The sequence below is a fragment of the Spermophilus citellus genome, assembly GCF_964194105.1.
Source record: "Spermophilus citellus genome assembly, chromosome: 2".
Lineage (NCBI taxonomy): Eukaryota > Metazoa > Chordata > Mammalia > Rodentia > Sciuridae > Spermophilus > Spermophilus citellus.
The window spans coordinates 12,837,554-12,864,058 of NC_138183.1; the positions used below are offsets into that span (position 1 = coordinate 12,837,554).

Consider the following 26,505-nt stretch of genomic DNA (forward strand, 5'->3'; position numbering starts at 1 on the left):
GCTGCCGTCCCAGTAGCTCCAATCCCAAGGCAGATGCCTGGCTGAACTAGAACTCCAGCCAAGACACTATAAACAGCAATTTAGCTGGGTGTACTAGCTACCACTTGAACGTGGATCACACCTTGCACATTTTTTTATTCCTGGCACAAAGGACAGTATCTGATAAACAACCAATGCTCACTAAATGCTTGCACAGGCAGCAGGATGCTGTGGCGTCCTCCAGGTGACTGAACACTAGGAGATATTAGAGGGTGGCTTGCCCAGAGAGGCCATGGGAGCTCGGTGTAGTACCCCCGCTCTCACAGCTGCCTTTGTGCACTTCTTCATCTGGCTGCTCACCTACATCCTTCACAATAAACCAGTAAACTCATTTCCCTTAGTTCTATATGCCATCCCAGCCAATTACCTGAATCATGGTCAAGGAGGGGGCTGGAAAACCAGTTTGTAGCCCCTGATTTGTGACTGGCATTGAAGTGGGGGCAGTTTTGTGGGGTTGAGCCCTTAACCTGTGGGATGTGACACTGTCTCCAGGTAGATAGGGTGAGAACTGAAGTCCAGTGTAAGACATACAGTTGGTAGCCACTGGAGAACTGCCTGCATGTTGGGGGAGACCTCACACATCTTCGTCACAAAAGTGATCCACACTTGAGTGTGAGAGAGTAGGAAAAAGCAGTGTTTTCCACTCATTAGTGAGCAGAGCAGGCTTTAGAATCAGGCCTCAATTTGAATCCCAGCTCTGCCACTTGTTAGCTATGTAAATCTGGGCAAGAAACTTTACCTTTGTAAAATGAGACTGACCATAAATAGTAAAAATCCTCTACCACCTTCCAGCTCTGTTACTTGAGGAGGATCAGTTGCCTAATATTGTCAAATCTTAGTTTGCTATTTTGTGGGGGAGATTGAACATTGGAGATTGAACCCAGGGATAGGTTACCACTGAGCTATATCCTCAGACATTTTAAATTTTTATTTTGAAACAGGATCTTGCTTAGTTGCAGAGGCTGGCCTCAAACTTGCTGCCTTCCTGCCTCAGCCTTCCCAGTAGCTGGGATCACAGGCATATGCCACACAGGCCAGCTCCAGTTTTCTTATTTAAAAGGAGGTAATATACACCTGTTAAGTTTACTATGCATTATAACTATAAAGCTTTAGTGACTCTAGCTCACAGTGGCTATATTGTGAATGGATGAAAGAAAAAAATATTTGGGGATAGGGGTTAACTTAACTTGGCACTCAAAGATGGGCCAAAATAAACCACATGTCTATCAACAACAGGCAGTAGGCCCTGGGGGTGGAGAAGGTATCTAATTACAGTAAAAGTTGAGAATAAGGACAAGAGCAGAAAAAGACAGAGGGACTGTTACATCACAGAAGAAACCAGCATTTATTAGGTAGCTGCTATGTGCAACTTATTCATAATGCGAAAATATGAATGCCTTCTATGTTCCGGGTATTATGCCAAGTCACAGACTAACTGGCAAAATAATAATAATCATAGTTTGGGTACAAATAAAAGCATTAGACTGAACTGACAGCCAACAGTGAGGGTTTTAGGTTAGGGGGTAAAGGAAGGATTCCCAGATGACATGATAAGAAAAGTAAACAGGCCTGGCCTGTTGGTGAGGAGTAGAAAAATGATCCAGAGAATGGAGCATGCATGAAGTTGATCCAGAGGCAAAAGCTGTTCTTGGTTGCTTTAAATATAGGTAGTTAGAGATCATCCACCCCAACCAACTATGTCCTTTCCTTTGTAACTGTTATTCTTTCCGATTTTTTAAAATTTTTTCATTTGGTGGAAATGGGCCTCTAGCAAAGGGGTTCAGTCACAGCGGAAGGCCCACATCAGTCTGAACAGAGTTTAAAATTAGGAACAGGGCTTGATTTACTGTTTGAAAAAGGAGGCTCCTGAGATGAGGAGCAGGCAGTTCAAAGCCTGCTAATGATCCCCATCCCTTAGAGACATCGTGGTCAAGGCAGATGCCCAAGTAAAGACGCTCTGCCAGCAGTAGATGTTCTCTGAGGGCTAACCAGGCCAGAAGGCTCAGAGTAGAATGGGGTGAGCAGGGGGAAGGTGGAAGAGAATGAGCAGATCTGAGTATCCCACTGGAAGGCAGAGCCTTCCCTGCACTGACGGCACAGTGACAGACTTCCACGTGGATGGAGACGGGGGTGGGAAGTGCCAATTTGCCCCCATGGGATCCACCAGAAACTGGCTGTTGTGTGGTTGGGCTCTGACAGACTTTCATCCAAGGAGTTCTTTGGTCTTCACTGCCAGATGCTTGTCTAGCTCTGCAACTGTGTCATCGGCCATTTGGCTAATCTGCAAGGACACAAAATGAGACAGCTTGATAACCAAGGCTGCAGAAAGATAGGGGACAAACATTCCAGAAATATGAAAAGGTTATCTAGGAAAAATTACAGTGATAAAAGTTCACATTAACTGAGTACCAGCCAGCCGTACTAAGAACTTCAAATATACATTCTTGTTGATTCCCAACAGTAACCCTGTGAGTCAGATACTATCACTATCCCCATTTTACAAATAAGGAAACTGAGACAGTTGGATCACTACTTACAGGGTAAAGAGCTAGAAAGCTGCAATGCCAAAATCTCAGCCAAGGTAGTCTGACTCCACAGCCCACACTCTTTTAACTATTATATGAAACAAAGAAGCCAGACTGTCTCTTAATGGTCCTCTAGAATTCTTACACCTCAGCTAGTCTACCAGTTTAGAATGTTTTCAGATGAACTGATAAAAAGAATATTAAGATCCCAAGAGTTAAGCAGAAAAAAAAATGCCTTCAAAAAAGATGAAGTACATCTGGTTAACAAACATGGAAAATTCAATGGACACTGAGGAAATGCAAATTAAAACAAGATACAGTTTGGCTATCATAGTTAGCAAAATTTGATGTGTTTTTTAATTACAATATTCAATGCTAGCAAGCTATAGTAAAATGGATAAGCTCATAGATCACTGATAGGAATTTAAATGATGCAAATGTTCCTATCATTTAATCCCTGAATTCTCAACTGGGAAATTATCATATGAACAGGATCTGAAAATTTTTTAAGCTCTAAACACATAGATATTTATCCTGATTTTATTTTTAATAATGAAAAATCAGAAAACCCAAAGTTATGGAATGGAGAAGTAGCTGAATATATACAGTCATTAAAAATGGGTGAGACTGTGGCTGGGGCTGTAGCTCAGTGGCAGAGCACTTGCCTACCATGCATGAGGCACTAGGTTCAATCCTGAGCACCACATAAAAACAAATAAAATAAAGGCATTCTGTCCACCTACAACTACAAAAAATAAAACTTAAAAAAAAAACCCTAAAAATAATTTTTAAAAATTGGGTGAGACAGTCTACTTTTCATGGAGAGAATGCACACAGGTAAAATTCCAGTTTGAATGTTTTATAACAAGTATGGGTACATTTGTAATGAGAACAAAAATGTCTGTTTCGATAATTCAAATAGAGACATACTCATGTTATCCTCCACTTAAAGCAAAATCAAGATTCAAAATTCCTGTGTATATGTTTTATATATATGTATATTTTATATATATATATTTATATGTATATATGTATGTTTTTTATATAGGTCTATGTGTATATATGTCTATGTACACATGTATATATATTTTATATATTAGAAATAATCTATAAAATATGTAAACAAAAAAAGGCCTAGCCAGGCATGGTGGCACACACCTGTAATTCCCACGGCTTGGGAGGCTGAGACAGGAGGATTGTGAGTTTAAAGCCAGCCTCAGCAACGGTGAGGCACTAAGCAACTCGGGAGACCCTGTCTCTAAATAAAATACAAAACAGGGCTGGGGCTGGGGCTCAATGGGTGAATGCTCCTGAGTTCAATTCCTGGTACCAAAAGAAAAAAGAAAAAAAAAAGGCATATTTTTTAAAAGAAGAAGGAAACTTACCAAAATATTAACAGTGGTTATCTTTTAGTGATAGGAAGATAGAAATATATTATTCATGTCTCTTATCAGTCAGATCCCACCTAGCACATCTCAAGTTCTCAGAAAGCATTTAGTAAGTGAATAATTATTAAAGTTTTCTATGCTTTTTCTGTTTTCCAAATTTTCTGCATTAAGCATACATATGTCTCTAAGAATTAAAAAAAAAAAAAGCCAGTATGATTTACTAGGTACTAAAGCCTCACTCTCTATCTATATGGGACTGAAGGGAAGAAGCTTAGATGGGAAGCTTTGAAGGTAGCAGCATAGTGCCCAGGATCTGTGTTTGACACTTTGATGTGTGAGCCCCAAGCTTTGGTCAGGAATTGGAAACTAAATGCGCTAGAAAGAGTAGAAACTAAAAAAGACTTGCAACTGGTCCCATGTAGGGAGGCAGTCATCTCTCACCATAGCAACAGCTGTACATTTTTAAGCTGGAAAAGTAAAGCTCCTGAGGTTGCCAGACACTTTTTTAGACTGAATTTAGAATGGCAGTTTGGTCTCTCCTCACTAAGCCAGTCAAAACCCCTTGAAATGTTTCTGGCATCTGCAACTGCTCTGCACGAGGTGGAGCACACTGCCCAGCAGCACTCCAGCCATAAGCCTCCTCTACAGAAATGGCACTGAGTACAGTTTGGCATAGGGATGGGAAAAAAAAGAAGAGACAGCACCCAGAGTAACAATATGACGACATGGACAGGCAATGTGCAAGTCATTTTCCCACTCTGAGCCTCAGTTTCCTATCTATCAAATGAGGATGCCAGTCCCTTCCTCAGAGAGTGGTTGTGAAGGTTAAACAAAATCATGAACATATGAGCACATTTAAAACCGGGTATTTTCTGTGCAAATAGTTGTTATTGTGATTTTTACTATTATTTCTTAACTTCTTTTCAAATTAATCAATCAATGGAAATATTTACTAACTTTTTACCATATTATAAGTATAAAGTGTCCTTGGGAACAGTATACCTGCAGGTTCATCTTTTCCATCTCTATCTGACTTCTTAAAATACTGATAATCAACACCAACATACCAAGAACAGCTTCCACTTACTGAATGTTCACTACATGCCAGATACTACGTTCACTAGGCTACATTTTCACACACTTTGTTGCACAGAATCCTCACAACATAGGGGATACAATTAGGTCTTTTTAACATATTATGAAGACTTTTTCACCAGCCTGTTGCATAATTGTTCCTACTTTGCCAAAGTTTTTCATCCTCTGTTCCTTCAATTAATGCAATCATCTCACACAACCCCTGTACAGACTGGACAGGCATTATCCCTATTTTACAGAGGATTAAGCAAGGCATAGAACATTAACTGCTCTGCCCTCAAATCACATAAAAAGTAGTGTGGCCAGGCTAGGAACTCACCCACCCATAATGGTCAGTATGATGCTCCTGCTCCCTCTGAGGGGTCTAAGCACCTGGCCTAAGTCCTTCCTCATTCCAGCCTGGCTATAATAGGGTTATTAAAAGTTATCAATCCTAGTACCCTTAAAGTCCCAAGGTTGGGAGAGGAATGACATGGGACAAACAGAGTAAAAATTACCAAGGACAAGCAACCATGAGTCACTTCTAAATATGCTGTATCATTCATTTGGTCTTCACGTCAATCTTTTCAGATGAGCAGATGCTCAGAAAAGTGAAGCCACATTCATAGCACAAAAGTAAAGGAGCTAGGGCTGGGGATGTGGCTCAAGCGGTAGCGTGCTCGCCTGGCGTGCGTGCGACCCGGGTTCGATCCTCAGCACCACATACCAACAAAGATGTTGTGTCCGCCGAGAACTAAAAAATAAATATTAAAAATTCTCTCTCTCTCTCTCTCCCCTACCCCTCTCACTCTCTCTTTAAAAAAAAAAAAGTAAAGGAGCTAAGATTTGAATTCTTAATTCTATTTGAATATCTTAATTCTAAAGCAAAAGCCCTTTCATTATCATATGACTTGTAAAGATTATGATATTATCACCAACATCATTGTCCTGAGAATTACATTTGCACTTAACAAGTTCAGGGAAATAAAAGGCAGGAACAGAGATATGGAAAGAACACAGCACACAGCTCTGGGACAGGCTTGCATACAAGTCATCCTTTTTTTTTTTTAAGAGAGAGTGAGAGAGGGGGAGAGAGAGAGAGAGAGAGAATTTTTAATATTTATTTTTTAGTTATTGGCGGACACAACATCTTTGTTGGTATGTGGTGCTGAGGATCGAACCCGGGCCGCACGCATGCCAGACGAGCGCGCTACCGCTTGAGCCACATCCCCAGCCCCAAGTCATCCTTCTTGAGGCCTGGCTTGGGACCCCCACTGCTCACCAGTCTGGCCTCCCTGCCTGCAGCCCAGTCTGCCAAGAGCCCTCCCCTCCTTCATCCTCACCAGCACCGGGCTTCACTCATTTCAGAGCAGGCTGTTTCTCAGAGAAAGGCAGCAGTGAAAGGATATTGGCTAGAGTCACTGGTGGTTTCTGCCAAGTACTTTAATGCTCAACAGACCCATTTATAGCAAACTGAAGTGAAGGTGAAACAGCAGGCAGGCAGATGTCAGCGTCCTGAGCAGAAAGACCGTGGTCCTTCTTCAGCAGAGCTGGCCAGGGCTGGGGAAGTATGGAGGGGCTGGGGGAGTTTGGGGTCAGATGCGATGGCTGAGACAGAAACTACAACTGAATCATCGTTTGATTCTAACATAACAAAGATGAAAGAAACAGTGTTTTTATAAAGTTAAAAAAAATATGACCTCAAAAGAATTTTGGAAAAAACTTTCAAAAGAAAACCTCACAGGGGCTGGGGATGTGGCTCAAGCGGTAACGCGCTCGCCTGGCATGCACGGGGTGCTGGATTCAATCCTCAGCACTACATAAATAAATAAATAAAGATGTTGTGTCCACCAAAAAAAATCTGAAAAATAAATATTAAAAAAAAACTCACAAAAAATGAAATAAAAATTGTTCATAATCCTATCATCTGATATATATAAGCTGCCAACTGTTCTATGTATATGTGACTTTTCTTTATAAAAATGGCATCATGTTATATAACTTAAAGTATATTCTAAAAAAATTTCCTGTCTATAAAAATATTTTTACTGTTTTCCTATGCAGATTTCAATGAGTAGCTATAAAACAATTATTTTCCCACTGTCAGAAATTTAGACAGCTATTATACATAATACATCAAAGAACATCCCTTTAGATAAAAAATTCTTAACAATTTAATTCGGATAAATTCCCAAGTTACTAACTGATTTAGAAATGTATGGGTTTTGGTATATGGTGCATATTATCCTCTAGAAAGGCTATATGAATTTATATTAAAAAAACAATCTTCTCTGTATAGTGTAGGAGTAAAAACAATAGTTTCAAGACATCAATATTTTAAGCTCACATTAAAACTTCTAGGTTCAAGTTAGAAAAGGCAAAATTTTAGCACACATATTTTTTAAATCTTAAGTGATTTAGACAGTATATATTAAGAACTTTAAAAATATGTATTTCCTCTACATAGTACTTCCACGCTTGGGACATTCTATCCTAAGGAATTATAAAGACTTATAATGATATGCACTGCAATCTTAAAAAAAAAAAATAAAACAAACTAAATGTCCAAAAAGAGGGCTTCAAAAAGTGAATCATGGGTAAAACCTCAAGACAAACTAGCAGCCATTAGAAATGGCCATTATAATGACAAGGAAATGCTAAAGTCTTTAATGCCAAATGGAAAATGAAAAGCTAGATGTAAAATTGTATATACACTATACGTACTCATCATGTTTACAATTACATAGTGTTAAAAACAAACAAACAAAAGGAACAGAAGAATTATTCCAAAATATTAAGAGGAGCCACTTGTGCAATGTGGGCTTGTGATATGCATTTTCCCCCATTTTTGAAAATAGTCTTCTGTACTCTATATTTTCTATAATGAGCAGACCTTACTTTGATAATCAGGAATAAAAAAAGTAAACAGATAAGTTTTTTAAAACTGTTTATGAAGCAACAATCCACTGCATCCTTGTTTATATGAAACAATAATTAAAAAACCCACACTAAAAACTCAAATTTTGGTGACTTCTGTCACGGAAAAAGAACAAAATGAAGCATACACAAGGCTGTCTCCTGAATATTTTCTCCCAACCTTTAATTATGTAATAGCAAGTGAAGTTACCACCAATAACGGTCAGAGCCAACATTAACATGACAACATCTGTAAGCGGAGTGTGGTGGTGCACAGCTGTGATACCTCAGTGACTTGGGAAACTGAGGCAAGAGGATCGAAAGTTTGAGGTCAGCCTCAGCAACTTAGCTAGGCCCTGCCTCAAAGTGAAAAAAGAGGTGGGGATGTAGCCTGGTGACAGTTCCTCCCTGAGTTCAACCCCCAATACCCCCCCCCACACACACACACAAAGGATATCTTTATTAAAGATTTTTACAATGGAAAAATTATAAATTTTATAGATCACTGGTATTTTATAGATCACATATACGCTTACAGAGATAGCCTGAAGAACAGCACTAAAATGTTAGTAATGGTCACCTCTTAGTGACAAGACTTCAATGACTTTCTTCATTACTTTTTTTTGGCACTGGGGATTAAACCCAGGAGTGCTTAATCCCTGAGTCACATCTCCAGCCTTTTTATTTTCTAATTTGAAAACAGGGTTTCACTAAGTTACTTAAGCCTCATGAAGTTTCCTTGAGCTTGCGATCCTCCTGACTCAGCTGTCCAAGTCCCGGGGATTACAGGCATGCACTACCACACCCAGCACTTCATTCCTTTTATAATAAACATGTATTACTTAAGTATTAGGAAAACTAATGGAAGTTATTTTTGCTTTGAAAAAAATAATAATAATCAACACAAAGAAGGGAGAGCCAGGCACACTGGCATCTGCTCTTGCCAAGTAAAGATGCCCTGGAAATTTATTGACTCTGGAAGATTTTTATAAAGCAGACTTGAACCCAGTCCAAGATCTGTAGCCAAGTTCCCTGAGAGCCCAGCCTAGAACAGCTACTACCTAGCTTAACCATGGAAACAAGAATAACAAATAATGCTTTGAAACTATAAATCACTGAGTTTTGAAGTAGTTGGTCATACAGCATTACTGCGGCCACAGGTGACTATTATGGATGAACAGCCAATGTGGGAAACTATGGTCATGTTAAAATTTAAACTCCTCAACCTGGTCTTCAAGACCTTCTATCTTCTCTACTCACTCCCTAGTCTCAGCCTAGGTTAAAGCCCCACTGATCTATGTGACAAGGCTCTTTTATATCATCATCCCGGTGCACATGCTGTTCTTGTCTCTTTTCTTCTTGTCTCTCACTCTTTTATCCAAGAGCTCCTTTAAGACTTGCTCAAGTGCTACTACTCAGCACACTGACAACGTAAGTACTTATTTCTCAGCAACCAGAAAACCAGAGAAGAGAGCATTAGCAGGTAGGCTCTGTGATCAGCCTGCCTGTCTCTGGATGCCCTTTCTTCCATGTACCAGCAACATGATTGGGCTCGTCACTGAACTTTTCCTCACAGTTCTGTAGTGACGAGAATAAATGAAGTAATATAAAGTGTTTAGCAGAGAGCCTAGCACAAATAAAAAGTCAACAGCATCTTATCCTCTTTTATGGATCCCTCCAGGGCCCAGCATGAGGACAGAGACTTGGTCAATATTGTCATGTGAATGAAAGGACCAGAGACGTTTGTTTAAATTGTCTTTGCTTCACACATGAATGAATGATTCCTAGGGTTGGAAACATAAACTCCACATCTGTCGGCAACAGTACCTGCTTCTCTATGAGCCTAATGGTATCTTCCGAAGTCTTGTCTTTTGATTTCTTCAGCTTATTCATCGCATTGGTGCGAACCCTCCGTAAAGAGTCCTTGGCCTTGTTGGTGTTCTGTTTGGCCAGTTTCACCAGCATTTCCCTGTGCTCCCTGGTTACTCTGATAAAAGAAAAAACAACAACAACAAAAAATCAACAAAATCATCTAGACATTAGCCTCTAGCAAAGAATTTAATACCACTCAATTAGCTCCACAGTCTATAACTTTTACTCTGAACATTCTTGACACATGCCTGTGGATATGCTCAAGGTCAAGTATGTTGAGTTAGCTAAGGACAGCCCATAAGAATACTGCTTAAAAGCTCAATTCACAATAGGTAAGCTATGGAATCAACCTAGGTGCCCTTCAACAGATGAATGGATAAAGAAAATATGGTATACATATACAATGGAATATTACTCAGCCATAAAGAAGAATGAAATTATGGCATTTGCCAGTAAATGGATGGTAATGGAGATTATCTTGCCAAGTGAAAATAAGCCAATCCCAAAAAACCAAGGGCCAAATGTTCTCTCTTATATGCAGATGCTAGCACACTGTAACTGGGGTAGTGGCAGAAGAAAAGTTCACTGGATTAGACAAAAGGGAATTTTAAATGAAGGGAAGAAGGTGGAAATAGGAAAGACAGTAGAATGAATAGGACATAACTTTCTTATATTCTTATATGAATACATGACCAGTATAACTCCACATCATGTATAACCACAAAAAAATGGGAAGTTATACTCCATGTATGTATGATATGTCAAAATACTGTCATGAATAACTAAAAAGAACAAACAAAAAATTTTCAAAAAGAATACTGTTAAAAGTACAAGAGGAAGTCCACACAGACCTGGGGTTAAATTCTGATCATGCTACTAATGAGACACATACATGGTCTCCTTTCCTCAGAGTGTCCATCTAATGCAGATTTAAGGAGTGATGTAAAAAATTAATGAGATGATGCATATGAATTATTTAGCACTGACCCCGGTACATTTTAAGTGCTCAATTAAACAATCAAAAATGAGCCATAACTCCACCTCCTTCCTGCTAAAGAAAGCAATGCAAATAAGTGATGATGTTATAGAAATAGCAGCATCCCTGATCGCTAAATCATCCAAAACAAGTAGTAACTTCATAATCTTATTAAAACAAATGACTTTCAATTGATCTCAAAACCAAACAATACATAACACGAGTCACGATGTAACATGTGCGAACCACTATGCCAGTTAACTTCCAAAAAGTACCCAGGAAGTGTCTATCACATTATAAATGTTTAATAAATATTAGTTTTTACTTAATATCCTCATCATAACAGCAAAGAGCATACTGAAGGCTGACAATAGGCCACTGAGACAGGCACTTATACACTAATCCTTACAACCATCACGAGATAGTTATTAGTTTACATTCAATAATCACAACAACCTAGCAAACTAGCCTAGCATGTTTGCCCGGCCTTCCTTTTTCCATTTGTATAAACTGAGTGCCTACCACTTATCAAAACTTTTTTCCATTTTATAAACTGAGTGCTAGGCACTGAGGATATTACCATGAAGATGACAGACCACTGTTTGCTCTTAAGGAGCTGCAATAGGAGTGAAGCAAGCAGTGACATTTACAATGGAGTATGAGCAGTGCTATGGAAAGGGATATGGGGAAGGCCAAGGTGCCACAGGAAAAAACCCACTCAGCTAAATCACCAAGGACTGTCCAAGTTTAGGGAGGGGGCAGTAAGGGAAGGTTTTTCTGGAGAAATGATATCTAAACATGATAGTCATTAGGTCCATTTACCAGTATTATGGTTCTTATCCTTCTGGGCACATAGGAGAAATGCACGTTTTGACCCCTTCCAAAGCTAAGCTACACAGCTTTCAGTCCCTTCTGGACTGACCTACTTGAATATATTCTCAACATAAAAATGAAATGGCCAATAAAATATGAGCAGAAATGATGGGTATCACCTCAGGATAGAAGCTTCCAGAAGAAATGCATGCTCTATCACATTTGTTTTCCTTGGCCACAGTACAAGTTGAGATAAGAATTTCCATCAACTCAGGTCCCAGAATGACCATGACGAACAGCCTCTAGAATGCAGCATGAGCAAAAAATAAACTTCTGTTGCTATAAGCCATGGAGATGTTGGGATTGCTTTGTTAACGCAGCATAGCTCATTCTGACTAATATACCTTATTAGAATCAAAAAAGTCCAAACTGCCAGTACAGGCAGAGTAAGGGGAGACATGTAGGAGGAGGAAAGAGCATACAAAAAGGCTTGAAGCTGTGAAGAGACCATGTTTCATCACAGGAACTGGCTGGAGCACAAGTAACAAAGTAAGGAGTCATAAGAGAAGAGGCTGAGTGGTTAGGGTGGTGGCTCAGTGATAGAGTACTTGCCTGGCACGTCTCAGGCACAGGGTTCAATTCTCAGCACCACATATAAATAAATAAAGATCCACTGACAACTAAAACAAATATATATATATATATATATATATAAAAATTTATGTATATATAAATTTTAATTTTTTAATTCATTGAACAAAAATCATGCTGACATGTTTAGGTCTATTTTTTTGTTCTGCCAAAGCATATGTCAGTGTAAGGAACGAACAGGAAAAAAAAATGTATATATATATATACATTTTTTTTATTAAAGAGAGAGAAAAGGCTGGGAAGCCATATCATGGAGGGTCTTTTATAAGGCCATGAACACCATTTTATAAATAAAGAAAATGAGGTCCAAAGAGAGTTTACTATCTTATTCAAAGTCAAACTCAGGCTGACCGGTCTCAAAAGTCAATGAAGTTCTGAGTATAACAAAATTTCTCTGTCCTGAAATTAACATCACTGGTATTTGCTCCCTGACCCTCAAATCAGTGTGGTTCTTGCTGAGTAAGGATAATTCCACATTCTGGGTACATGTTCAGTGTGGAATAGTGATAAGTAGCTACTGAACATTTAGTGATACCTATCTGATATTTTCTCTGATGAGAAAAAGAATTCAAAGAATTCTAAGAAAGGAAAAGCTCTGAAAATGAAGTGGATGGTTGTATTATAAGTAAATTCTTCTGGACTGACCTACTTGAAGGTATTCTCAAAATAAAAATGATTCTGATCACTACCGCTATTAAACCCCTCTATACCAGGTGAGTACTTCTGAATATGTGGTCTCACTGATTCTCACAATTCTTCAGATTGAAGTCTAATACCCCCATTTTCCAATGCGGAAATTGAGGCTCACAGATGTCAAGGGACTTGCCAAGGGGCTTGAGTGACAGAACTGGGATTCAAATTCAAATCTTTCTGGACTGTATTCTTTCCACTACTCCAGGCTGCTTACCCCTTATAATCTATTTCAAATAAATCATGCACTTCTGCTTCCAGACAGAAAGCTTTTCAAAGTCAGTAACATGAATCTTGGGGCTAAAAAGGACAAAACCACCATGTCAGGAGTTTAGGGATTTGGATCAGATCTTGTTACTTTTATGGTTTTTAATTCATTGAACAAAAATCATGCTGACATGTTTAGGTCTCTTTTTTGTTCTGCCAAAGCATATGTCAGTGTAAGGAAGGAACAGGAAAATTAAAACTTGATCCACTGATTCAAAAAACTTAATCCTGCTGAAATCCTAGGAGGGGCAGAAAATAAATGCATTTAAGACTGTAAGAAACCTCTTAAACTTCCCTAAAAAGAGCTCATTGAAGTATTTCAATCTTGTTTTTCATATATAACTTGAAATAGATATTCCACTGCTTTAGAAAATCTTCTAACCAACTTTACAATACATTGTTATATTTTAAATGGAAGAAAAAATATTTTTATTAGTGCACTGTAATAATATATAATATATAATATATATATATATATATATATATATATATATATATATATATATATATAAAATATAAATTGGGACCCAAAAATCTTACTGGTAAAAGGTTATATAAAAAAAACCAAAATCATATGTGATTTGATCTTCTTAAAACGTATTATTTTGTAGTATCTGTTAATACAAATATGACATTACCACACAATTAACACCAGTTTCTAAATGAGATAGTGTACAAATAGTATTGATATTGTCAAAAACATTTCTGCTTCAGGATACAAATACAGTCTCAATCATCTAAAAGATTCTAACAGGAAATGGAGGAGGCACAATGAGGAGTGGGGAAAGGGTGAAAGAGGGAAAGAGCAGGGGATGCTGGACACAGGAAGGGCTGGGAGGAAGAAGGCAAATGCATGCCAGTTTGGGGTGCTGAGCTGAAAATACAAGACCAGACATTTAGGGTAATGGCAACGAACTGGTTTTGAAGATCAATCTCATTTGCAGATCAATCTCATTCCTCTATTACTCACTCAAAAGTTGACTATCAGGGCTGGGGATATAGCTCAGTTGGTAGAGTGTGTGCCTCGAATGCACAAGGCCCTGGGTTCAATCCCCCCCCCCAAAAAAAAAAAACTGACTATCTTTGGGCAAGCTACTTAATCTTTCTGAGCCTCAGTTTCCTTGTCTATAAAATGAAGATTTTAAAGAATGATTGGGAAAAGTAGATATGACAGATTAAAAATACCAACAAACACAGCAATATAAGCCTTGAATAAATGATAGCATTTATAAATGTTTAATCAAACACATTTAATTACTCCCTCATGAAACAATAAGGACACATCTGTTTTAGAAAAGAAACATATTGTATTATGGAAATATTTTAATTTCTTTCCAAAGCAGTGATTAATACATCTCATCATCTACACCCCCCATTCATGGAGTTCTGTGAGTGGGTATGGTGATGGTTGGTGGTAGGGGGTGTATTCCAGGCTTCTGACCTTGGTTGGCTAGTTCTGAGCGCCCACTCAGCATCAGTTACCAAACACTGATTGAGCCCCCTGTGTTCCATGCCAGATTCTGAACAAAGCTGAGGTGCTCCAGAGAGGAAACAGGTCTGGTCCAACTTTTCCAGACTCAGTCATGTGGTAGAAATAGACTTGTCAGTCATTATTCTAAAAGATTTGACCACCTCTAGGTCAGTAGGATGGACCTTCTATGGGGGAATCATGCAGAAAAAACAATTCTTTTGTTCTGAGATCTGGAAAATGCCTTTGAGATGCACAGTGACTTGTTGCCTGCAGAAGAAAGGAAAGGGCATTTTGGGGAGAAGTATAGAGGAAGATGTAATGGTGGGAGGGCAAGTATGAGACTGGAAAGGACACACCAGGGTTGAATTTGTTCTACAGGCCTGAAATTTTCAAATTCTTTAACCACAAAACCCTGGCTTCAAAGAAAAGCAAGGTAGTGGCCCTGTTTATAAATAAACAATAAAAAGAGACTACTCCAGTTGATGAGCAAAGGGTGCTGTGGGAGGGGCATACTTTATCCCATGGTCTACCCTCACTTCTTGACCTGTCACTTATAGGCTAAGTTACCTTAAGCAAGTTATTTAAACTAAGTAAGCCCTGGTCATCTCATTTAGAAGTAGCAATTAAAAACAAAACAGCACCTCCATTTCAGAGTAATCATAAGACTAAGATGAAATAATATCTGGAAAGCAGCCAGCACCAAACCTGGTGTAAAATGTAAACTGTCCTTTGCTGTTGCTGCTGTTCGGGTTTTGGCAACCCCTCAGGCATCTTCAAATAATGAAGTTTATATTCATGAGACATTTTTATCAACAAGAAATGATAGGACAAAGATCTATGCTTCAGCAAGGTGACCTTTTGCAATCTGATGCATAACTGCACATTTCATATACGTTTTGGAATCCAAATCCAGCATGTACCCTTGAAATTTTCTTTTTTCGGTATTGATTCATTCATTCAACTTTTAGCTTCATTTAACCTGTTAATTGGGCAACTATTCCAGTTACTATGGCAGAAACAAGGGATATAACAATAAACACATGAGTTTACAGTCTAGCAAGGAAGGCAGTCATTAAACAGATGCATGCATAACTAATCACTATGTTACCCCAGGAAGTAAATGTAGAGATAAAAGTTAAATGATCTTTTAATTAAGATGAGGAAGAGTGGAAGGGATAGTGGTGGAAGATCATTCTCACCAGAGGGAATGGCACGTGGAAAGGCTTTTATTCCCAGGTCAAGAATAAGCAGTAAGAACATACTGCTCCTGAGGGACAGGAAAAAGTCAGTATGGCTAGAGAACAGAAAGCAGAAAGCAGAGGGTAAAGACTACCCCAAATGAGAAGGCTGGAAAGGCTGGCAAGGGCAATGCTACAGGCCTTCAATGTCATACTGAGTCTCAAATATATACAAACGATGGAATATTACTCAGTCTTAAAGTAATGAGATCCTAATACATGGTAAATGTGGATGAACCCTGAAGACTTTATGCTAAGTGAAATAAGATAGATTCAAAAGGATAAATATTGTATAATTCCACTTATACGAGGTTCCTGGAATTGTTAAATTCACAGAGGCAGAAAAAATAGTGGCGACCAAGTCTAGGGGTAGGGGAGAGAGGGAAATGTAGAATTATTTAATGGGTAAGTGTTTCAATATGGCAGGAAGAAATCAATCTGGAGACTGGCTGTATTGCAAAGTGAATGTATTTAATCCTGCTGAATTGTATACTTCAGAGATAAACAAAATGTTACTTTTTTAGTGTATATTTGAAGATTTTTAAAAATGAAAAAAAAAAGAGTCCTAGTAGATGGTTCCTAGGAAAACAAAAAAAGTGTTTCAAGGGACAAAGAAAACTTGATAAGACCTGGGTTCTGTAGAGACTGCAATGCACAAACCAGAGCTAAGCATGGTTCTTTTAACAACACAGAAACCCCCAGGCAGGTAGATGGAGAGCCCAGGTTCCACCCTGCAGCGGCTTCTTGGCTCCAAAGCTCCATGATGAAGACAGTAGTCTTTTCTCTGGGGTCAGAGAGCCTGCCAGCATAAGGCAGGGGTTTTGGCTGAACTGGCAGGGTCACACTTTGTTTGCATGAACTTTACCAGGCAGATCTCTCAGTAACATCCTGGAAGGGGGCCTTCCTGCAAAATTTCTTGAGCATGTTCCCATGAACAATAAGCAGAGGGCATGCCCCACGGGTAAGCAGCACAAAAGAGAATCCCACTAACTGAAATGATACTTCCTATTGTTTCAAGGAGAATGGGACACATGTACAAAACCACCTGTAAACAGGTAAACCAGTTATAGTGTTGACAGACGCTCCACTTCAGAAGGATCTCTGGCCACTTAAAGGGGCCCTTAAAGCTAAGAAGACCTAAACTGAAATCCCAGCTCTGCCACTTATTAGCTTCAGAACTCTGAAGAGTATGTATATTACCAGGAGAATGGACATGAGGATTAAATGAAATGAGGGGTGGCAGGGGTCCAGCATACTTCAAGTGCATATGCACTACAAGAGCTCAACACAAGGGGGTTGTACTAATATTACGAAATCTCCAGGACTTGGGGACAACAGGATGTGAGTGGTGAGGAAGAAAATACTCAAAAAGGATTTGGTCACTTGAGCTAGGGCTGTAGAATAGATGGTGAGCGGAAAGGAACAGAAGAGGAACAGATGATAGTAGCAAGCAGTGGGGGTTGTGGGAGTCATGAGTTCCGTGCCAGTGGCTAAGCAGAGGGAAGCAGCACTCCAGGGAATGGCAAATAAAAACACATTTCTGACAGTTCCACTGAGGAGGTTCCTTGCTACCTCCTCACTGGGCTGCTGGGAGACTTCCCCCCAGTAGGAGTGTTGGCCTGCAATCAGTAGCAGACACAGTCCTTGCTTCATTGTTTGCTGGTGGGAGCTGCCCACTGCCCTGGAGCTACTGGCCCTGAAGGAAATGTTTTTGTTTGAGTAGCCCAGCCAGATTTCCGATGCTTCTGGGTGCATCATGCCCACTCCTCCCACTAGCCTGTCTCACATGTATTAATGTCTCATAAAGACATCAGACCAAAGGAAATTATACATTTGGGAAGGACTTCTCCCACAAGCAGTAATTTTAGTTCTCTCTGGGGACAAAACTGGCCACCAGCTTTCAAAGGACTTCTCTGTGACTAAAGCCGTACAGTCCAGCATGACAGAAAGAGAAAGAGCTAAGGTCAAGGATCCCAGCTCCATGTTCGAAGCTGAGTGCCCTTGAGTAAATCACTTATCTTTTCCTTCCCTGTCACCCAGAAGGAGGGGAACCCAAGTCCTGGGTCTGTCAAATTTGTATATACCATTTACTTAGTCAGATCACTGTGAGGATTAAACGTTAATAAATGTGTTGACAAGTAGTGATGTGCTCGATAAACATTGTTATTATTTCCTCAACTGTCAAATCGAAGTGGGGCTGGGGGATTTAAGATGCTACCTTTATTTCACAGTGTTGTGAGCAAATGAGAGATGATGTTTCAAGAATTTTTAATATGTATGTGCTATACTCTTCTAAATTAATAATAATACATAAGTAATAAAATTAATGGTGGGCTGGGGATGTAGCTCAGTGGTGCAAGGCCCTGGGTTGGATCCCGAATACTCCAAATAAATAAATAAATAGAAATGTCTACTAAGAGAGAGCAAAGTACAGTGACTATATGCCCAGGCTATGGAGAAAAACTGTCTGTTCTTCCACTTAACTATGTGATACTGGGTGCAATGAACCTCCTTCCTCTGTGACTCAGTTTCTTCATCTACAAAATAGAGATAATTTCACACTTATCTTAAAAAGACTGCTATAAATATACTAGCTAATACACAAATAGTGCCTAGAACAGCAGTGAGCACATAGTGAGTGTTCATATTCACTTACTCCACAAACACTCCATGACTCATACCTATTACATGCTAGGCCCTATTCCAGGGCTAGGAATGACAACACTCCTCCCTCCTCTCAAAGCATTCACATTCTAGTGAAGGAGAGATAAACAAATAAATATATAAAAATGACAAATAAGTGATATGAAAAAAATAAAGCAAGACAAGACAATAAGGAGGGATTTTATTATACAATAAGGGCCCCATTTCTATCTGCCTCATCATCTGACCCCAATGTCATCTGCATCTCTTCAGTGATAATAATAAAATCTAACATTTGCAAAGTTCTGTCAATGTGCCAGGCTCTGAGCTGAGGCAATCTCCATGCATTACCTCAGTGAATCTTCATAATACTCTTATGACATTAGTGGTATTTCTACATGGATTTCACAGATTAAAAAAAAAAAAGTTGTTTACAGATCAAATAAACTGCCCAGGATCACACAATGACTTCCTGGTGGACCTGACAGTTGAACCCAGTGTGTTCTGTCTCCTAAATTCCAGGCCCTCTACTGTATTTTCTCCATGTTGGAACTGGACAAACATAGCTCCTATTCTTACTAGTGGTAGCAATAAGTACAGCAGTGTTCTTAAATATTAAGACCTGCTGAGACAGATAATTCACTGCAACTCTCAAGGTTCTGACATATTCAAGAGCAGTGGGGGAAAAATCTACAGAAAAATGCAATGGACCTACAGCAGTCAATTGCTAGGTACTTACATAATACAAAGGGTAGAGAACACAGAAGAGGCAGGGAAAAGGGAAACATGTCCTTTGTGTGCAGCTTTTGCATAAATATTGGTGGCAACTTTCTCCTCAGCCCAGGTTCCATTCTTTCCTGATTGTACTTCCTTGAGTGTTTCAATCAGCACGTGTGTGTGGGGAGGGAGTCCCGTCCCACACAATTGGAGCCTGTAATAGCAGGAGATACTTCTGAAACACCACAGGCCAGATGAGAAGCAACACTAAACAGGACTGGGCAGGCATCCTGAACCTGCACAGAGGCTCACTGGATCTAGAAGGTAGAAAACAAATGTACTGAACTAATCTTGAAATGAATGGCCCTGAAAAGCAGCAATGCAAACAGGCAGTGGGAATGAAAAGGTAGAAAACGCAGCTGCAGTTGTTCAAATGCAGTTTGTGGCTGCCCAGCCCAAGTCAGGTCAGCAGGAATTCTTTTATGATTTTTATTTTTCCTTTCAAGATCACTAACGCTATGTGTTTAGCTCACATAAGAAAAAGTATTACCAAAACTTCCTGGAATGTGCAAATTATACACACTACCCCGTAACTGGATCTACAAGGCAATATAGCAGCTAGCACAAGGAGGTCAGAACTAGAAGGAAACAGATGCCAGGTCATCAACCCACATAACAATGTGATAACATGGTAAGAACATGGACTCTGGAAACAGACAGGTTCAAGTTTGAATATACGCTCCTCCGCTTACTAATCTGTAACCTTGGGAAAGTTACTTAAACTTTCTAATCCCCAGTTTCCACATCTTATTATACTCATCTCAAAAGGGTATTTCCAGAAAGCCAAAAACAAAAAAAACAATGAGATTGCTATGAAATGTACACAATATTGTTAATTCAAGAACAAAAGAAAAAGAAAGATTGTTGTGATACTATAAACTAAATTACAAAGACTCTTTGACTTATGATGGGTATATATCCTGATGCATTCACTGTAAACTGAAAACATCCTAAGTCAAAAATTCATTTCATATAGCTAACCCGCTGAATAACATAACTTAGCAATACAGCATGCTGTAGAATGTGGCCGCTTCCCTGACTGCTTTACATGACTGACTGGGAGCTGCTACTTACTGCCAGGATCACAAGAAAGTACTATACTGCATACTGCCCGCCCACGAAAGATCAAAATTCAAAGTGCAGTTTCTATTGACTGCATATTGCTTTCACATCATCATAAAGTCAAAAAACCTTAAATTGAACCATAATAAGTCAACAACCACCTATACATATATATGGGAATACATATGCATCTTTTAAAATCTAGAAGATACATATTGAACTTAGAAGTGGCTATTTCTGGAAAGAATACTTGGGGAATTGTAAACGAATTTTTCTTTTTATATTTCTGTAGCATCTGAATTTTTGTGATAAGTATGTATAATTTTTGCAATTAGAAAGAGATGAAGGGGTTGGGACTGTGGCTCAGTGGTAGAGCACTCACCTAGCATATGTGAGGCGCTGGGTTAGATCCTCAGCACAACATAAAGATTAATAAATAAAGGTATTGTGTCCATCTGCAACTAAAAAATATTTTTTTTAAAAGTTAGAAAACTAGATGCTCTTCAATAGATGAATGGATAAAAAATGTGGCATATATATATATACAATGGAATATTACTCAGCAATAAATGAGAATAAAATCATGGCATTTGCAGGTAAATGGATGAAGTTAGAGAAGATAATGCTATGTGAAGTTAGCCAATCCCAAATAACCAAATGCCGAATGTTTTCTCTGATATAAGGAGTCTGATTCATAATGGGATAGGGAGGGGGACCGCGGGAGGAATAGATGAACTCTAGATGGGGCAGAGGGGTGAGAGGGAAAGGGAGGAGGCAGGGGGTTAGAAATGATGATGGAATGTGATGGACAGTATTATCCAAAGTACATGTATAAAGACATAAATTGTTGTGAATATACTTTGTATACAACCAGAGATATGAAAAATTGTGCTCTATATGTGGAATAAGAATTGTAATGCATTCCACTGTCATACATAAATTTAAAAAGTAATTTAAAAAGTTAAGAAAGGGGCTGGGATTGTGGCTCAGTGGTAGAGTGCTCGCCTAGCACATGTGAGTCCCAGGGTTCGATCCTCAGCACCACATAAAAAATAAATAAAATAAAGATATTGTGTCCAACTGCAACTAAAAAATAAATATTAAAAAAAGGTTAGGAAAGTTTTTTAAAAAAAGAGAGATAAAAATCATAAACCTAATATGTCCAACAGCCAAAATATATATTAAAAACACTCGTTACTCAACAAAGGGACGAACAACCCAATTTAAAAAAAGGCAAAGGACTTGAACAGACATTTTTCTACAGAAAATACAAAGGACCAACAAGCACATGAAATATGTTCAACATCATTAGCCATTAGGGAAACCATAATGAAATACCCCTTCACATCCATTAGGATAGTAATCATAATAAAAATAACAAGTGTTGGTGAGGAGATGGAGAAAATAGAACCCTCAGATATTGTTGGGAGGAATGTAAAGCATGCAATCCCTGTGAGAAAGTTTGGCAGCTCCTCAAGAAGTTAAGTAGACTTACCATAAAACCCAGCAATTCTACTCCCAGAAAATTAAAACCATGTTCACACAAAAACTTGTACAATAATATTCACAGCAGCATTATTCACAAAAGCCCTGAAGTAGAAATAACCCAAATGTCTATCAACCGAGGAATAGTAAATAAAATGTGAGGAATGAATAAATATGAAAATAACCTAAAATTGTGGTGACAGCCGCACACCTCCATGGACAAGCGCCAAAGCTGTCCACTTGCAGTAGGTCAATTAGAGCCCAATAAAGCTGTTGAAAATATATAGGCCTCTAGCATCCTCCCCGAACACAACTGGAGGGCCACCTGCCTCAGGCAGTGAAAGAAATACTCCCAGAAACAGCTAATAATCACCATGCAGAAAAGGCCACAGGATAGTCACTAACAGCAGCAAACATGATGAGGACAATTTTAAAAACCACATGAATGCTCCTTTATGGACCTCTTTCCTTTCTTCACTGGTGTGAGACTGCGAATGGCTTTCCCTTGTCAACTCTTGTTCCCTCTCTTTATCTTTCACAGGAGTTTCCCTCAATAAATCTTCATGAAAGCAAATGTGTTTATTATTCCATCTTATAGACAAGAAATTAAGGGTCAGAGAGTTGAAATAACTAGCCTGTAACTAGAAAGTCTTGCATTGATTTTCTTAGAATTTTTCTTTCTGGCAAAAAGCCAACGACTGTGAAGCCTTAAGGAGCAGTTCTATAAGTGGAGAGAGCCAAGGAGAGCCAAGGTTCCTCAACTTCACCACAAGTACAGTAAATCTCACACCACAGGCAGGACTCGGCACAAGGTTTTCTTATTTGGGATGTACCTTCCAGGAGGTCTTGATCACCATAATTCATATTCAAAGAACAAAACCAAGTGCTTATTAACAATCAAACTACAATGTTCCTGAGCAACTTAAATTCCAAGATAATTACAACATAATGACTCAACTCCTCCCATTCCTAAAAGTGGAGGGGAAAATGAACATGGGTTTAGAAGAGGGGTTACTGAGTAAGGAAGCAAAGACAGCATTAAGGATGAAAAGAGAAATCAGAAAACACACTTAAAATATATTTGGTTTTACTCCTAAATAACCAGTTTCTAAGAGCTCCTTAACCAGGAGAAGAGATGATGAGCACTATAAGATAAAGGGGTTAAATTTTATTAGTACATATAATATACCTTACATTTGCAGCCTCATATAAAATATCCAATCAGTTTTCATAATCATTGACTAATTATTCCCATTTTACATATAAAGAGACTTCTGCTTCAAAAAATCATGCAACTTTCCCATGGTTGCTGAAGTGGGAGGTATGCTACTCTGATAGCCCTCCAAGAGAACTGGTTTGACAAATAGGGACAAAATCTGTTCTTCTCTTACCCAACACCTCCTCACATAACCTGCTCTAGCTCAGTAAACGGTAACTTCATCCCTCCAGTTGCTCAGGCCAAAACCCTTGGAGTCATCCTTGAGTCCTCTCTAAATTCACATTCAATCCATCAGCTAATCTTGGCAGCTTTTCCTTTAAAACTCATCTAGAATTCAACCATTCTCACCAACCGCCCCATTACAATACTAATTCAGGTCACCATCATCTCTTCTCTGCATTAGTGCCATAGCTCCTAACTGGCCCTGTTTCACCCTTGCTTTCCTACAATACAATTCTCAAAATTTTAACAACCAGAATGGACCTTTCAAAACCTACATCATTACACCCCTGCTCAAAACCCTCCAATGGTTTCCTATTTTATTCCAAAAAGAAGCCAAATCCTTATCATGGTCTATTAAGACCTTACATGATTTGGCCACCTCATTCCACTCCTGACATTATCTCCTATTTGTCTTTCCTCATTCACCCTGCTATGGCCACATGCTATTACCTAAACATCCTAGGCAGACTCCCATCTCAGGATATTTGCACTTTCTGCTTTTGTGCCTTGGTGCCAAATGCAGGCATGCTGTGCTCCCTCACACCTTCAGTTCTCTGCTCAATTATCACCTTCCTCTATAGCTTCATGAACACCCTTCTTAACAGTGAACCCCCGCCAGCCCCACCCATGGCATTCTTTATTTCCTTTCACTGCTTTATATACCTCCACTGAGAGAAAAACATGCCAGGGCCTGCCTCCCCCCCCCCCTCACACACACACACACACACACACACACACAAAATGTTTGTGTGCTACTGACCATCTCCCCAGTAGAAGTTACATAAGGCAAAGGTTTTGTCTGGCTTGTTCACTACTTTATTCTCAGTGTCTAGAACTATGCTGGGCATGTAGTAGATATTCAATAACTATCTGCTGAACACATTTATGAAGTTTTACATTTCAGCATAAATACATTTATATATTTTAGATATATTCTATTCTTTAAAAAGTAGACAAGGAGGAGACGTGAGGAATGACCAATAGGCAGACAAGAAATTCTTGGGGTAACTGAATTGTTTCTATATCTTGATTGAGGTAGTAGTTACAAGGACATATACATCTATCAAAACTCCACATCATGTACACGTGAAATGGGTTCATTTTGTCATATGTAAGTTATTCCTCAACATATTTAGATTTTAATAAGTACCCGGTATCCCCATATTGCCTATCTAACCAAAAAGTGACATACAATTCACTGTCAGATTATGCTCCCGATTTGAGCTTTGGAAATTATGTTCCACAGAGTTTGGATTATCACATAATTAAAATTTAAAACATCAACTGTTGTCCTTTATTATAAAAACAAGCAACAAAACAAAAACAAATCACTTTAGAAGTCCATAAATGCAAAAATACAGACTTTGGAATAAACAGACTCAAGTTTGAATCCTGCTCAACTCTACTAACTAAATGAACTTGAGCATATTTGTTTAACCTCTCTTAAGCTTACATTGTTCAGATAGAAAAACAGAGAGTAACAGAATGAAGTAAGTTAAATAACAGCACACAGTTTGCACTGAGTACACAGTAAGTTTGATGGCTATGAGTGATGCCACGCAGTGAGCCAGAGGACTCAAGTACCAATGAGGCTTCCTAAGTGAGTGATGTGAAGTTTGGGTCTGAGAACCAATGGAGGGGTCAGGGTCACTTGGTGTGCTGAAGATGGTCATCTGGCCCTGAAACATCCATGTCCCTAAGCAACTCACACTGTGCGCAGTGCTGTTGCCAAGTACCCAAGCAATCAAGCAGCAAAAGCAATACCAATTTCTTTCCCAACTGCAGTCTCCCCACCACCACTTCCCACTCCCAGCAGAAGAGGGAGCCAAGCCTCAGAAGATCACAAAAACAGTTACTTGAAAAAAAAAAATTAACCAAGATTTTTCATTATGTATAAATTGCAAACACTATGCAGCCTTTAAAAGGAGTGAGGAAGAAGTCTCATCAGAGAACAACAACATATCAAATTCCTTTTTAAAAATATACAGAACAGTATATAGAGTATATTCCCATATAATTGCAAGAAAAATGGAGGAGGTAAAGACACGTGCTTGACTACACATAGAAAAAAGTCTAGAAAATCAAGGTGGCAAAAGTGATTCCCTATAAAGAATAGGATGGAGGTTTTTTTTGTTTGTTTGTTTTTAATTCTACTTAAAATAAAATGAACATAGACCCTGATGAAAGAAGAGGACAATAAAGGAAGGCTGCAACCTCAGGGGGCAATGAGCCAATCATACATGCAGTTTTGTCTCTTGGGTCAATTCGTGATTGCCTTATAGCATTTATTTAAAGCCAAAAATGAACCCAGTGATCTCAAACCAAAGCAATCTGGTAAAGCAATGAGTAAGGGAATGTGTTTATTTATTTCTGTCTGTTTGGTGGGGCATAATGAAGACATGAATAAGGTGGAGGCAGAAATCTGCTCTGATCAAAACCAACTATTGCTCAATACTTCTCAGGACCCCAAACAGGTCACAAGAACAGGAAGAAAGACAGTAACAAAAACTCCAGTTCTAATCTTGCTTCTGCCACTTACAGCTATCTGACCTGGGGCATTAACATCTGTGAGCTACAGATCTCTAATCAAAGGAGCTTCAGAATGGCCATGAATGAGCTTCAGAATGGATCCCTCACCCCACAGTATTGAGACAATCTGGGGACAAACTGTAAGTCTCAGCACCTCCAGGTACTACATATCTAGAGAGGATGGTTAATAAGTAGAACCCAAAATGTGATTACAGAAATAGAAAAGTAGAAGAAACTATTTCATTAAGTTTCATTTAATGGAAATGTTCAAAGATTTGATCCAGTTTACCGACTTATCTAAATAAAAGAACATGTGTCAGAGAAGAAAAACAAAGCTTACACACCGTCCATGGGGAAGGAAATAAACAGCCCACAGTCTCTGGGACTTAACAGTATTTTACCTAAAGACAGAGCCTCAATAAAAACTTACAGCCACAAAGAGCTGATCCTCAGAGGCTACAAAAACAGGAGTTGGTGATAAGGACCACTCAGATTCCAAGTCTGACCTGTTATTGATTAAGGATTTTCTTCTACCTATTCCCCAAAAAAGATCAGACACAGATATTCAGTAGACTCATTTAAATAAGAATATGAGAATCAGAGGAGTATAATGAAGATGAGGCAGTAGCTGGGATCTGCTGCAACCGA

The 26,505-nt window shown here is 38.9% G+C and overlaps 1 protein-coding gene and 1 long non-coding RNA gene across 11 annotated transcripts in view; one reads left to right on the forward strand and one right to left on the reverse strand.

The window, feature by feature from the left end:
* Positions 1–1,365: 1,365 nt before the first annotated feature.
* The window catches only part of MRRF (mitochondrial ribosome recycling factor), a 50,927-nt gene continuing 25,787 nt past the window's right edge, over positions 1,366–26,505 (reverse strand). For 3 of the 10 annotated variants that reach the window (XM_081281475.1, XM_081281479.1, XM_081281480.1), the window contains 2 exons: positions 9,770–9,929; positions 7,964–9,520 (listed from right to left, as the gene is read on the reverse strand). In XM_081281475.1, the coding sequence (XP_081137601.1) occupies positions 9,419–9,520; positions 9,770–9,929 (262 nt within the window). In that variant the 3' untranslated portion in view covers positions 7,964–9,418. Of the gene's footprint in view, positions 2,321–7,954; positions 9,521–9,769; positions 9,930–13,890; positions 14,950–18,753; positions 19,598–26,505 lie in introns of those variants that run through there. The other 7 variants (XM_081281477.1, XM_081281483.1, XM_081281482.1 and 4 more) reach the window with 7 other exon arrangements.
* LOC308642494 overlaps positions 12,013–26,505 on the forward strand; it is a 38,523-nt gene continuing 24,030 nt past the window's right edge. Inside the window, exons 1-2 of the long non-coding RNA XR_014020573.1 lie at positions 12,013–12,152; positions 25,870–25,997. This is a non-coding gene — a long non-coding RNA (uncharacterized lncRNA). The remainder of the gene's footprint in view (positions 12,153–25,869; positions 25,998–26,505) is intronic.